Source organism: Nelumbo nucifera, chromosome 1, assembly GCF_055504915.1.
Source record: "Nelumbo nucifera cultivar China Antique chromosome 1, China Antique-T2T, whole genome shotgun sequence".
In the NCBI taxonomy this organism is placed as follows: domain Eukaryota; kingdom Viridiplantae; phylum Streptophyta; class Magnoliopsida; order Proteales; family Nelumbonaceae; genus Nelumbo; species Nelumbo nucifera.
In genome coordinates this window covers 150,668,361-150,683,515 of record NC_142649.1, presented here as the reverse complement: position 1 = coordinate 150,683,515, position 15,155 = coordinate 150,668,361, and the positions used below count along the sequence as shown (strand labels likewise).

At 37.4% G+C, this 15,155-nt stretch overlaps 1 protein-coding gene and 1 pseudogene across 2 annotated transcripts; both read right to left on the bottom strand.

The window, feature by feature from the left end:
- Positions 1 to 2,451: 2,451 nt before the first annotated feature.
- Positions 2,452 to 5,464, bottom strand: LOC104606601 (Carbohydrate-binding X8 domain superfamily protein). Its single transcript, XM_010271893.3, has 3 exons — positions 5,246 to 5,464; positions 4,401 to 4,652; positions 2,452 to 2,557 (listed from the first exon to the last, which is right to left on the bottom strand). The coding sequence occupies exons 1-3, from the start codon at positions 5,313 to 5,315 to the stop codon at positions 2,523 to 2,525; spliced, it is 357 nt and encodes a 118-aa protein (XP_010270195.1). The 5' UTR covers positions 5,316 to 5,464; the 3' UTR covers positions 2,452 to 2,522.
- A 441-nt stretch (positions 5,465 to 5,905) lies between these two features.
- On the bottom strand, positions 5,906 to 14,908 carry LOC104606600 (protein IQ-domain 26 pseudogene; annotated as a pseudogene). Its single transcript, XR_016082847.1, has 3 exons — positions 14,884 to 14,908; positions 7,232 to 7,476; positions 5,906 to 7,125 (listed from the first exon to the last, which is right to left on the bottom strand). The product of XR_016082847.1 is annotated as a protein IQ-domain 26 pseudogene (transcript).
- Positions 14,909 to 15,155: the final 247 nt, after the last annotated feature.

Genomic DNA, 15,155 nt, shown 5'->3' with positions numbered 1-15,155 from the left:
CCCCCTAAATGAAAGAAACCTTGTCCATCCGCCATGTTTGTATAGAGCAATTATTTTACACTAGTGTTTGCGAGGACGCATTACCTGAGACCCTTGATTCAGGACAAGCCCGAGACCCTCCAGCGAGTTTTGAACATGCCAGATTAAAAAGACCGGCTTTCACTGGGGTCTCGGGCTTATCCGTCGCAGGAAATGTGTTCTCAGTGTTTGGTGCTTTCTGTGAGCTTTGGCTTTCTAGCACTCGTCAACGACTCAACGAGTCCAAATGGAAAAGTTGTCTCCACAAATTATTATTGGGACTATTTTGTTTGTAATGCAATTCCATTTTCACTAATGCAAAAGCATAGGGATGCAAATAAATTAAATGCAAACTTAACCCTACACTCACTTTGGGTTAAAACTAACATTGAAAGAAATTATAAACTTTAAGGTTAGCGGCTAGAAGTCAGATCAAATTACAAGAATACTCTTTAGATGTATAAGGATATGATGATCCAATGGGCCAGATCAGCCAAACCTACACCCGATTTGGCTTAAATAATCAAAACTCTAACCTGATCCTACACCCTAATAAGCCTGACTATAACTTGAGCATGTAAGGATGAGTCAAGTTAAATGGTACTCATTAACATCTCTAGGAGATTACTAGATTAGCCACTCTCACTAGGGTTTTAATTTGAATTGCCATCAGAATAAATAAACATAACTCAAAATATAATACCTGATTTGGCTTGGATTGACTTAGCTCAATTAGAAATGTCATAAGGCTCTTTCAACTTCAATTTTGTATAGCAAGGCCCGTGTATCGCATGGATCTCAACTACTAATAGATCAATTATTTTACACTGGTGTTTAGTGCTTCATGTGAACTCTATCTCTCTTTTTCTAGTAATTGTGAGATTTGTCTTCGTAGCACTCGTCAATGAGTCCAAATGGAAAGGCTAGCTGTCACAAGAAATTATTATTAGGCCTCTAGTTTGTTTACAATGCAATTTCATTTGCGCTTATGCAATAGGGATGCAAATCCTAATTTGTTTTGTTTTCAATTTTTTTATTGTTTTTATTGTAATTAAAGTAAAAATCTTAAAACAAAGTAAAGTCAAAGAAAAAGTGAACTCAGATTTACGTGTTTCTGATTTGTAACCCCATGCTATTGTATTAATACAAATGAAATTGCAATGAGACAGAGACTTGTCTCATAGTTGCTTGTTTTGAATGAAATAATATAGAAAATAGTTGGGTCAGCCGGTAAAGTTGCAGAGACTTGGGATCAAGTTCTACCCTCATAAAGGTTGGGCGTATGGTCTTGACCCCAAGGAAAAAAAAGGGAAATTGTCTAAAACTCACTATGAGTTTTCAGCATCTCTCTTAAACTCACTACAACTTTTCAAAATGTCTAAAACTCACCATGTCACTAACTTGACATTAAACAGACTAGCGGGTGTTAATATATTACCATTTTAACCTTTATAAAAAAATATAAAATATATACAAAAATAAATTAGCGGGTGTTGATATATTACCATTTTAATATTTAGACATGAAAAAAGGAAAAAAAAATAAAAAAATTTTAAATATAAAATACATAAAAACATAGAAATTACAAAAAATATATATAAAAAATTATAGAAATTGAAAACAAAATAAAAAATTATTTTCAAATTATAGAAAGTTAAAAACTATAGAAATTGAAAAACAAAATCAGAAAATTAAAATTGTAGAAAAAACACCAAAAATTATAGAAAAACACAGAAATTGCAAATAAATAACAAAAAATACAGGAAAATTTATAGATTGTAGAAAATAGAAAATGTAAAAAAAATCAGAAATTATAAAAGATATTGGAAATTATAACAAAACACTAAAAATGCAAAAAAAAAAAACAAGAAAATTGAAAACTGAAAAAGACAATTTTTCCTCTAACTCGCCATTCAAGGGTAATTTGATCATAAAAATTATTATTTATGCTGACATGGACACATTTGTTAAGAAGCATTAACGATGCACTAAAGGAATGTGAGTTTTGGAAAATAAAAACCTACTAAGATGGTGAATTTTAGACATTTTAAAAAGTTGTGGTGAGTTTAAGAGAAATACTGAAAACTCATTATAAATTTTAGACAATTTCCTAAAAAAAAAAAAACAGTTATTATTATCCATGATCATGCGCAATCCCCTGGTCTAATGAATTACATTTCCAATTATCATTGTGATGATGAAATCACACCTAGCCAAATGGAAACTTTTGATTTTAGCAGTTTGTACACATATTTCTGTTTTGAATTAAAACTATTTCAATCTTCTTTTATGAGGTTCTTCCCCACAGGAAGAAAAAAGGAAAAATTATATGCAAATTTGTTCGCACCCGGAAAACCCCAATTTGTAACAATGTTAAAATTGAGAAAAACAAAAAGAAAAGACTGGTGTAGCAGAGTAAATGGGGAGTGAATATGCAAATTTATAAATGAAGGAGATTATTATTTGAAGCTCGGTTCACTGCTGAAGGTCCTTCTAACTCTGGATCAGGGAAGATACTCAAACCGGCATGAGCCATGACCTGAAAACATAATACAATATTGCTAAAGATGAAAAAGAAAACAAAAAAGAAATAAATAGTCACAACATCCAGTCAACATTCAATGGTTGCAGAAGGAGCCAGGTTATCCGTTATCATCTCCAGACTTCTCTACCATGAGATGAGCCAGTAAGTCTCGAATGGACCACATGCGTGGATCAGTTTCTACTTTTTGAGTTCTTCCTTTAACAGTGGTTGCTTATTTCTAAAATATTAATCAAATGCCACCTCTGACACTCTGAGCATCTAAAAAGTCGAAAAACTCTCATTTGATTTTGGGTAAAATTTCCTGATAAAATAATAATCATATAAATTTCCCCTATAATTTTATTTTAACAAATCTCTCTCCTTAACTTTTGAGAAATTCGATAAGACCTCTTTTCTATCACCTTTTTATATTAAAAACGTTAAACTGATGTATCAATTTTTTTTTAAATACCCATTCTATTTTTTATAAATTATTTTACATATAAAATTATTAAAATAACCATGTTTTAACTCAATGAAAACATTAGAAAATGATCATTAAAAGAGGTTTTTGTCAAATTAAAACAGAGTTATTTCAATAATTTTAAATATAAAATAATTTATAAAAAGGAAAAATAGGTATTTACAAAAAACTGGTGTATCAGTCTAATCTTTTCTATCTAAAAAGGTGACAGATGAAAGGTTTTTATCTAATTTCGCAAAAATTAAAAAAATATTTATTAAAATAAAACTATAAGGTTTTTATGATTATCAGAAATTTTAAAGAAGCTTTTTGTATTTTACCCTTTGATTATTAAACCTTCAATAAGACCGCAGAACGTTGCTTGGCACCAATGACACACATGAGCTGCACTTTCTAGGCACATGCATTTGCCTTGTTTACTCATTTCCATGTGATGTTGCAGAGATATTACCTCCGACGAATCCGGGCTGAATGGATTAGGGGTCCCACGCCGACCTTAATAGGAGGAGTTAAAGAGATCACCCAAGGCAAAAAGATGGATCAGTTCAGTTAGGCGTATCAACGGATCGGATTTGGGTTGGATCCGGTCCAAATCAATTTTAATTTGGACCGATTGGATTAACTAATTGAACCAATTCACACTTAATGATTTAAAACAATATTTTTGAACCACCATTGACCTGGACGATCAGATTTTTTTTGCCCAGAAACTGTTCAAACAACTAGTTTCATTTTACTCTAAACCCACCGGGTCCCTAGTCAAAACCGTTGAATTGATCAATAACCCGTTAACCCGGGTGGTCGAACTAGATGGTCAAACCATCAACCTAGAAACCAGTGGCTAGAACGGATGGTTCTGATTCTAGGCCGGTTTTTAAAACCTTGGTCTAAAAGTATTTATTGGATTGGATTGACTAATATCGATAAGAATACATGTATCAAGTTTGGGTTAGAACCATCTAAATTAAAACAACAGATTGGACAGTTTAAACATTGAATTAGACTGGTGCAAAGTAGTCCAGAGTATTCATCGGATTGGACTGGACCTGATCCATATGTAATGGACTAATATTGAATTGGATCGGATTGGACCAAATCCGGTCCAATTGACACCCCTAACTGTTCGGTCAGATCATTAAAACTTGACTCTTAAGCCATCCCATGTGGTGATGGACCTATCGGGCATAACCATCTGATTGGATCCTAGCTAGGCTGGACTTGTAATTAGAAGCACCCATGATGTCAAAGCAATATTAAGCAAAGCGCGTGCACTGGACATATGACAAGGGGTCCGGAGAATAATGCCCCACAGCCACAGATCTAGCTGGAAAGAGAGAGTAGAGAGAGAAGAAAGGAATTTGATCCTGTTCTTACTTGGGTCAAGCTCTGTGATCATAGCAGCACCATTGAAGTAACAGGATCCCCCTTTGTTCTTGAACTTCTGATAGTAGTTGTTGAATGCGTAGGAGGCGTGGTCCTTCACAGTGTTTGGGAGATAGCATGGCTGGTTCACCTGTATCTTGCTGCAATCAGCACCGCCTTTCCCACAAGCCCAATCAAGGGCCTTCTGCAGCTCATCATCCGTTGTCTGTTCATCAGCTATGCACCAGTGCTCAAACTGTGCACCTATTATTTCTCAAAATCAAGACGGAGCAGTATATCAAAACAATATTTGAAGCAAAGTATGTTCAGAGAGTCAAGGCAGCAGAAAGGAAGAAAGTTGGGGACAAGCGAAATTAATGTGCATTTTAATTTCTGGGTTGATTCAGTGATCTCAACTTCATAGCTCCATCCAACTAGCAACCAATCAAAAGACAGAGAGGAAGAAAACGGTAAGTTGGTTGAAGATTCAAGTTTCTTTTTGAAGACAGCCTTTTAATCTCAAATACAGCCATGACAAAATGGGTAAGAAAAAGGAAGAGTTTCATCAAACCCATTAAATTATACACTTGTACGGAATTTCTTCAAGTATAAACTAAACTTATTACCCATCTTAGAACTAAACAGGAAAATAGGAGAATAGAAAAAGAAAAGATCCAGAAGCATCATTGAAGTCTACAGATTTCTTGGGTGCGTAAAAAGAAAACCTTAGAACCCTCTGAATCTCCACAGAGTCACTTGTTTTCCCTCTAAAGTGTAAACAGAGAGGTTGTGGCTTAATTTGGACTGCGTATGCACCAAGAGAAATGAGAAAATCAAATGGGTAAGAGATACTTTACCTGATTTATGTGAAATTAGCAGTAGAAAGAGAAGGGCAAGCAGCAATATCCCAAGCGAAAATGATGGCATTGTTCTTCCTTGTCTGTTGCAGAAACTCTTAATTTCTTATCCAACTGAACCTCTTCACCAGAAACACCACACCACTACCAGGGACAATTGCTATACAAGTAAATATTAGAAAATTAAAGAATATAATATAAAGATAAGTTACGGTAAAGTCCGCATCCGTTTGACATTACCACAAACTAAGTAACTTTTTTTAACAGTCCGGTTTTTTTGACAAGTAAAGGAAATAACTATATATCAAAAGGGAGGTTCAGCCAATCGGGAGTATTCTCCCAAATCCCAATAACAAAATAAGGTTCTTAGTTTTCGCCCGTTAGGCTATTAGATGTGCTGCGGAGGTCTCATGCCTAGCCTAGGTCTAATACTGAACAGTCCGGTTTCAGAGAGACAAACAGACAAAAATTTGGATTTTGCTTTTCAGAGATCGCACCTCGCACCGATCTCACCGCACATCTCAACTGTACACCGGAATCATACTTCAAACCGACTTTACAGGCACATCCCACCGTATGTATTGAGAACATTTCCCATGTATGGTTGTTGAGATGTATTGTAAGGTCGGCGTAAGAGGCATTTTGTAAGAACAGATCGGGACGAGGGACGAGGGACGAGAGAGAGAGGATTAAAACGAAGGAGTATAAATTCAAATATGTAGAGTGCAAAACCTTGTAACTATTACATATGGATATGGTAAGGCGGGAAGGGCTTCGTCAAGACGACGTGGCCTTTTCTTCCCGCAGGATAGGGTAGGGTATCCGCACGTGAATAACGGGATGGCCTTTCGCTTCCATTCGCTCTCTATCATCTTGCTTGATATTTCTTCTTTCTTTTCTTCGCTTTCTAAGGTTCTCCGGTTTCTCCGCCATTCTGTCTCTCGCTCTGTTGGGAGATTTGATCAGCTAAATATCTTCTCTATTTTGATCTCTGGTTTCTTTCGTATTTGGTTTCGATTATTCAGTCGATCTGTTGTGCTGCTCATTTCTATTTCATAGATCGATCGACCGTTTATATTAACATCCGGTTGATAGATCTTGTTTCTTGGGGGGTTGATCTTGATTTTTGCCCCCTCCCTCGAATTCTTCGTTAGCTGATTTGAGAAACCCGATCCTCGCTGTTCTCTTTGTGATTAGTCTCACTTGTGCTAGGGTTTCTGATCTCTGGATCTGCTTGTATTGCTGCATCTGCTCTGAGGTTCCTTTGACTTGGGCTTAATCTGAGCGTTGGAATTAAGGGTTTGATTGATGATCTCAATGATTTTAAGTTCTTTTACTGGAAAACTCATCCTAGCCTTTATGAGCTACGTAACCCTACCAGCGCAGGCATCTTTTCTTCCCCGGAAATCACTGATACACTGTTCGTTCAAGGCAAAGGTGAGGTCATACAGTGCTCCAAAGCAAAGGCCAGAGCCGGGTCCCAGGAAGAAGCTATCGCCGCACACGCTCTTAGCAGGAGTAACGGGTGCATTGGACCCACCGGAATTTACAAACCGAGGGGTGCTCTGTGCGGTGGAGAACCTACATTCGTCGCTGGTGAAGCTCCAGTCGAAGTCCTGAAAATTACGGCAATCCAGTATAGAGAGACGAACAGGAATCTGGCATGGAAGGGGAGAGGAGACCGTTTGATAAGTTGGGTCTTCGCCGCACTCCGACATTGAGGTGTTGGTTCTACGGGATCTCGACTTGGGTCTTACTGTGTCGATTTCGACAATCTTTGGGCTCTCTTCGAAGGTGTTGATGGCAGGATCAATAGATTCCGATAGCCTCCGACTGTGAAAAGATGCAGTGTGCTCGCTTCTTGTCTCGTCGAATCTTTCCTGAAAATGAGAAGACACGAGAATTGAGAAGAAATGCTTACTCATGTACCAATTTGTGCTAACAGTGTTGGACTTTGTAAATCAAAACTCCCCCCAAGATTCTTACAATAGATTTGCGCGGTGGTCGGGTTTGTGGCTGAGATGTGTGCTCTCTGTTGTGGAGAGTACGAGCTTTCTGGGATCGGACGGTGGCCTGAACTCTTATAAGAGCTTGCATATTGTGAAGAGTCGCAGCAGCTTGTTTACGAACGAGATAACCTCTAACAAGTGCCTGTAACTTAACCAGACCCTTTAAAGCTCGAAGAGCCTTTCTTGCCTGAAACAGTTTCGAACATAAACAAATGATGAACTCTGATGAAATCTAATTACTGAAGTAGGCTAGGAGAAAAATAAGTAGAGAATTAGCCACGAGTGCTTTAACAGATTAAAGGAATGAAGATCAGTCAAATATGGTCGGATTAGTTGCGACCAAGTGAGCAAACGAAAGTAATACAGGAAAATGAAATCAATCAGCCCAAACAACTTCAAAACTCGGAATTAAAGTCAAAGAAGAAGAGAACAATAAAAAAAGCAGATAAATGAAGAACTGGGCAATTTACAAGTTCAAACAAAGAAGAGTGTGCCTAAATAGACATTCTCATCTCCTTTGCCCGTAAGGCACAATTTGGAAGGAGTACAAATGTAAATTTATAAGTATAAATGTAAATTTATAGAGTGCAAATGCATATAAACTAATACAAAATATAAGGTTTTACATTAGAAATTTGCATTTGTACTCCTTTAAACTGAGCCTTTGAAAGCAATACAAATGCAAATATATACAGCGTACATACAAAATAATACAAAATATTGCATTTGTACTCCTTTCAAACTCAGCCTAAGTAATTAATACAACATGTTCGATTATTATTTATTATCCCCTTTTCGAGTTAGTAATGCAGCTTTTTCCCGGCCGGCAGTGGAGGGGGAGAAATAGAAGGAAACCGGAACTAGAATCGTAAGACAGTGGAGAAATAAGTGGAGTCATTATCTGAAGATGGATATCAGGGTTAAATAAAGGGATCAGTCGTTGATAATCAGGTGGCTTGAAGCATCGACAATTGACAGTTTTGAGTCAAAAGGCCAAAATAATTCTCAAACAGCTGGTTCTGTTTCATCCTATGTAGTTGCGGAAAAAAAAAATTAAAACTTTTAAATCTCTACAATAATTAAAGCAGGCAACACCACCCTTGTAACATCCAAATGTCTAGTTATGATTTTAAAATAACCAAAGGAATGATCTTCCTGGTTTTAGTACTGGGTAATTTAGAAACTCGCAGGAGAGTGAGTTTTCTGGAGGCAAAAAGAGGAGCTACGATAGCTCACCCTGTTTCTTTTAATAATGTTTCTCTTATAGTTATTTCTGTTCTACTACTATACAAAACTCATTTAATTTTGATTGCAAATCTAATAAAAAATGTCATTAGATATATTATAAAGTCTCTTTTTATGTTTCTATTCCACTGGTTCAATTTGTGGTAAAAAGAAATGATTGATTATAGTTGAATCAAGTGTCTTATACCTTAGTAATAGATTTTAGTGCATTAGATTTTTTTTTTTTTTTGTTTAGCTTCAAAATTCAGCCAAATTACATTTCTCTCAGGTTAGTAGAGATGGAAAATGGGCTGAAGTTGCATCCGCATTGAAGTTGACTAACAGAGATGCAGATATTTATTGTCTTCAACTTCACGATATTTATAAACATATCCTTTATCGATTTGAGCTGATCTGCTTATTAGAGATGCTTCGGAAGTCATCCGGAACTTATGGTACGTAAAAATGCAAAGTCCAGTCCTATTCTTTCAGAAGAGCCAAATATCAGGACAGTGGTCTGAACATCAGATTTTGTTTTTACACTATTGAGGTCCCATCTATCTTGTGGCTTCGTTTTTTTTTTTTTTTCTTGGATGTAAAGAACTTTCTGCAAATACCCTTTCTATTTTATTCGAAATGCTGCTTTTCGCAGGAGCTGTTGATGGATCCAGCCCCATCAATGAAGCCTCTGGTCAACTCTCTGGTTTTCTCTTCTCTTCTCTTCTCTTTCTTTCATCAAAGGCTCCTTTGTGTTCTCATTTTCATCTTTATTTGCTTATGCATTTACTATTTTCTCAGTAGATCCCGGGGCCCAACTAGGTAAGACTGTTATAGGCATGGTTGAAACTGAATTTAACAGCGGCTATGATGATATGTTATGTTATGGTTATGGGTATGACTGGTCCAAAGTGACCATTCTCAGATGAGGAGAATTGTAAATGGTGTTGTTTTTTACTAACAATCCGTGCTTTTTTTTGCACAAAAAAAGAGATGTATTTATATATTAAAGGTTACATTGCTGTGATTGTTTGGAATTATAGTGCAAACTAAACTGACCCTTACAAGATATATGGGCTGTTTGGTTATGCTGCTTTACAATATATATAAATTTTATATATTCAAATGATTCTATTAGACGCCTCAGATGACTTCTATGTAGCTGCTCAAACCAGTAGGATACTCGGTCAGTGGTTGCAAATTAGTGTTGCATTTTCTGAATATACCAAAAGCTGTGAGATGCCATTGGAGAGTGCCATATGTAGACCGCCTAGCAGGGCTCGAATTTCGGCATCATAGCTGGTAAGTGCCCAAGAAGGTCTGCTTTCAGCAATGGTGTACTGCTCATGGGGATTTTGGAGGACGAACCCTCATCCTGCATTACTTGGATCTGAATCAAAAGAGCCATCAGTAAACAAAGTGGGAAGATTATTATGTTGTGGCTGACGTTGATAGTGTTGCAAAGGTTGGGGAGATGGATGCTCCATGTGATGCTTTAGCACTGAGTTTACCACTTGTATGGGATGTTGCTTGTCATTCTCAAAAATCTGTGTTGAGCACGAGATATGAGACTAGAGTTGCGGGTGGTCAAAAATCATCATTGGGAGCATATTGTTGGGAAGCGGGATCTGCTCCTCACAAACGGGCACTTCACAGGCACATCCACCGTGCATTGGGAATATCTCCCATGAATAATAACTAACAAGTACAAGAGATGTTCTCAATGCATGGTTAGATGTGCGTGTGAGGAGCAGATCTGGTCTCTACTATTGGTTATTTTCTTCAGCGTCTTTGTAAGGAAATATAAGACAAAAAATTTAAAAAAAAATCAAAAATAAGAAAAATAGAATAAACAAATGGGGTTCTATAGGAAAATAACGAAAACAATAATATAAAAATAAAATAAATATAATTAGGAGGGCAATCATTGCTCCATGAAATGAAGAAGTTGAAGACATAAATTAAAATTCATACATTCTAGAACTTTTACCTAGCAATGTTCGTACATATCAAAGTGCAAACTTATATCAATATAAAATTTAGATTATATTTTTACAAAAAAAACTAAAAATAAAATTATTACTGTAAGTTTGATCAAAATGAATAAACAATTAAGAAATTCAAACAACAAAAAATTGCTACTTCATCAGCCCAAAAAATATCATTAGAAAAATATACAAGCCTTGTCGTATTCAAAACATTAATACAACAAAAAAAACAATCAAAAAATAAGATACCATATCTTTGCATGTATCACATTTATTGATGTTGACTATGGATTTTGGTGCAAGGCTTGCAAAATTGCAAAAAGAAAGCAATTGAATCAAGTGTAATTTTTAGTTGTCCAAACTGTCAACAAGAAAATATCAATACAACCGCATTCAAAATAACAACTATCTTCTTAATATGTCTAAATTATGTCACACTAACACTAATGTTTAATTGTAGGGTACAAAGTATCCATCACTTTTCAGGATCCAACACATGCATTTTCAATATCATATATATTCAATAACTTCATAATTTGGTATACTGCCTAAATTAATATAATAATAGTTTTAAATTCCATCTTACTCAAGTACACAACCAATCAAAGATGAAGGAAAAAGCAAAAAGGGAAATCAATACTTGAATAATCATCAGATCCACAAACTCAACAAACAAATTTCAAACTACTCTTATGTAACAAATTAAAATCTCTCTTTCTCCCTCTATCTCTCTCTCTATCTATCTATCTACCAGTAATGTTATATATGACTACATCAACCAAATATAATTAATATCTCCCAAAATCTCTTACATTAAATTTAATTGCTCAATTAATAGTGAAGGAATGAATTAAATATATATATAGAAATATAGAAGCCCGTCTAAAGCCCAAATGTGTTTCCTTAAATAATTACTCCCACCAGGCCACCATCCTTGGGCAAGTATAGACACACTGTCCCGTATACAAGTAAAAAAAAATCATTTGTTTTTCAACCCTTTTGGACAGATAAAGAAGATTGTGAACATATTGTTGAACAGAATTGATCAGCTAGCTAACGTGAATGGTAATGCAGCTTCTATTCTAATGTGGTGGTTTCTAAACTTGGGAAGGTGAAAGACAACCTGAGCCTCAGATGGGATAAAGAGTCTTTTGTTAAAACTTTACAGCTGCAACTAGAGAAACCATACGTACTCCAACAACCATGCACAAAGCATTCAATGTATTGAACAACAGATGGAAGAGTGGGTGAAACGCGAGGAGCAGATGTACGTGGTTGCTGAAAGATGGCGACATGCATAATGGTTAAACAGCGCCGAAAATGGAACAGTATCGAATGGTTGAAGGATGCATGCAGAAGGGACGGAACTGACTACACCAGACGCTATACGTCATGATTCATGAACTACTACAATAAAAAGCAGCAGGGGCAGATGCATTAATTCTTCTTCCAGAAATACTGGGCAACAGTACGTGCAGTATGATGTGGTTGCATTTGTGCAGGAATTCTAATCGGCAACAAAGAAAATGCTCAAGCTCTCCCTGTTTACCAAATGATGATCATGGGTCTTCTAGGGCAAGATTGTCTGAGCACAGTCTGCTGGAATTTAACGATGAACCTCCGGATTTGGATAAAAAAAATTATTTTGCACTCATCCTTCCCCAGAGGAGCTTTGTAACCTCTCTATGTAAGCAATGAAATTAAGTTTTTTGATTTGCCGAACCCAAAACATATACAATTAATTCAGCCTCGGATCAGATAGACTTGACTTGAAGAACTAGCTAGAGACATGAAAACGCGCGCTTGAATGATCGTAACATCCACTTTAGCAACTTTAATTTAAGGAAATGAATTTTCATTTCCAAAATGGATCATCATTCATTTAGACGCCCTTGGGAGTTGGGAACTATATAAAGCTGAATAATGAAAATTTTGCCTTGGTGTTGAAGAGACATTAAAAATATTACCCAGTATATGATTCTCACATGAATCAAAATAAACATTTATTTAATAAATGAATTAACCAAATAGCGTTTCAAATTCTATCGAGGAAAGGACCTATGTTATACTGAATTAACACCGTTTTTTACGATAATAGCACCATTTAAGTGCTTTCCGACCCACTTGTCATTTCCAGTTTATTACTACAAAATGCACAAATCTATTTGGTAAAGGAAGTTTCCAAATTCTGATAATCGATGATTCCTATTGGACAGTTTTTGTATGCCCTTAGCTTCAATCAATTCTGATGTATTTTTTATATTTAATGTAAATAAATGAAGTACATGTTTGATTTATGTTCAGTGGTATGCTTCTATGTAAGACCCTAAAACTGGACACTTAATGAGGCTTGTGTTGGTTTTGAATGTTTACAGCCGTTGGATAAGTCTTGGGAGATTTATCCTGCCAAGGCTGACACTGGTGTGCTGCCAACTGTTGGGGTGGCTTCTCTCAGCCGTCAGGGTGAGATCCAAGGCACATGCAGTGTGGGATTAATTGAACCCTCGAACCGGACCCGATTTTCTGTATTGCCCTGCACCTTGGAGATTGATGGGCAAAACTGGAAAGTTACACCCGACCCCTACACCCGATTATGGTACTACACTAGGTGTCGGATGAGGCTGTCTTTGATATGCCAATCAATGAGATCCTTAGCGGGAGTCAAAACCTAGGTATGTTGGGACAGTTTGAGAATTCATCTGAGTGGGTGATCATAGTGACGGGATCGACCCCTTTGTCGAACAAAGGTAATGATCGAGAATGCACTCTCTCTGATGGAAACCAAACTGCCGGCAATTGATTTCAATCATTGGAATTTTGTTTTGCAAAATTATATATATGATATATATTTAAGTATGGTTTCAAAATGTTTGCAAATGGTTTTAATTCCCAGGATCCATGTGAGTAGAGAGTGCAGCATTGTTCCTTGCAGCCAAGGGAGAGGTCATCTCTTGTTGGGCAGTGCTTGATCTTTATGGACTGAGAGGTTAAGTGTAAGGCCATTTGGGATAATACCTTATGGGTTAATCTTGCACCTGCCCACAATCCCTAGGTTTTATAAGATGGCTTGGCCCAGGGACCACTTAGTGTAAGTGTTGGGCCCATAGGGTCCATATGATGGGCTCAGGGGTTCATTGGGCTTTCCAGTGAATTCGGCTAGGCCTTGTAATAAAGGCTAGGCCGAACCCATGTGGCTGGTGTGTAGATCAATGCTTGAGTCCCACGCCATACAAAGAAACCCAACTGAGCAGCAGATTGGAAACTAATTGAGCACTGATTACTTAATGGGCCAAAAGCCCATTTCGAACTGGGCTTATATGATCACCCACTTATGGGGCGGATCTGAGATTAGGGTTAACTGATAGGATAGGGTTTTAACCCTATCCACTCTTAGAGACCATATTCAAATATGATTTGAATCTGGTAACCTCCTGATAAGATCAGGAGATGGCTAACCTAATCTACAGATAGGATTAAGATTATCCCCATCCAAATACAGATTTGGATTGGGATAACTCCTAATAGGATTAAGGGATTCTTAATCAACAAAAAAAGAGGAAACCCTATCAAGAATTATTAGAATTCGAACCTAGGGTTTTTAGAGATTTTTTTCTGAAAGACAGAGATAGGATCTCATTCTCTCTAAGCTGAAAACTGCTTCTACGCCAATTCAGCATGAGGGAACTCCTCCAGCCGCCACCACCAATTGCATAGTTCGATCTTCACTGAGAAGGGAATCAAGAAATCGGTTCTTGATATCAGTTTTTCCTGAAGAACTGATCGAGTTCGGTGCTCATTGTTTCTAGAGGATTCTTCTAAAGAATTTGGTGTGTAAGACGCAATCTGTTGGTTCCGTTCCACAGTTGTTGTGTCATCTTCAGCAGGAGCGGATCTTGGTGTCTTCTCTGGGCGTGAACACCAACTTTGGGAGATATTATTTCTCTGGATCAGGTATAATCCCTCCCTTGTCTTTTGGTTCAGATCTGGTTCGGTTATGGTTCAAATAGGATCCTTGAATTTTGATTCTAAAATTAGAGAATATGATTCCCAATTGGAAGAAAGTGGGAAATTTTTGAAATTCGCCCTACCCTATTCCGCAATCTTTGGCGTCCATACTGATGTAGCACAATCCGGTCACTCCTAGCTGGCACTCGTGTGGTTCCTAGAAGACACCTAAGATGAGGAAGAATAAGAAGAATCCCTTAGGGGGCGGCCCGGCGGGGACACTCCGATGCTTAACTCAATACTCGGTAGAAGCAAAGAAGAGGTGGAAGGCTAAGAGTGTGGATAGCGCGTTACCACTATATTCAAGAGGTCTCAGATCCCAGAAGAAAAGCTCTCTTCTGCCCTGAGGGATTTTATAGGGACACTCACACTAGGTCAGGCATAACCGCCATTGGGCCTCTATCGCAGCCGTTACCTGCCAGGGCTATGCAGGTGGCCATTGTGGTGTACGCCTCGCCTGGGTGAGTGACACGTTTCCAAAGTGGCAGGTACGCCTTTACCTGCCTAGAGACATGACGCAGACTGTTGAAAGGACTGGGACTGCGCCATCAGTAGAGGATATGGTGCAGTCTGACCGGTACGGTCTGTCAGTCGGAAGCTTCCTGAAGAGTGCTAGTGTGGCTCGTTCGTGAACTACTTTGCGGCGAGCTTGGAGCACTCCAGGATTATCCTTAGTGGAATTGGTCC

Excerpts from the sequence above, each read along its gene's own strand:
- LOC104606601 (XM_010271893.3), bottom strand. The coding sequence starts at position 5,315 with ATGCCATCATTTTCGCTTGGGATATTGCTGCTTGCCCTTCTCTTTCTA. Across the intron at positions 4,653-5,245 it reads GCTAATTTCACATAAATCAG|GTGCACAGTTTGAGCACTGG; the intron begins GTAAAGTATCTC and ends GAGAAATAATAG. Across the intron at positions 2,558-4,400 it reads GATCACAGAGCTTGACCCAA|GTCATGGCTCATGCCGGTTT; the intron begins GTAAGAACAGGA and ends TTATGTTTTCAG.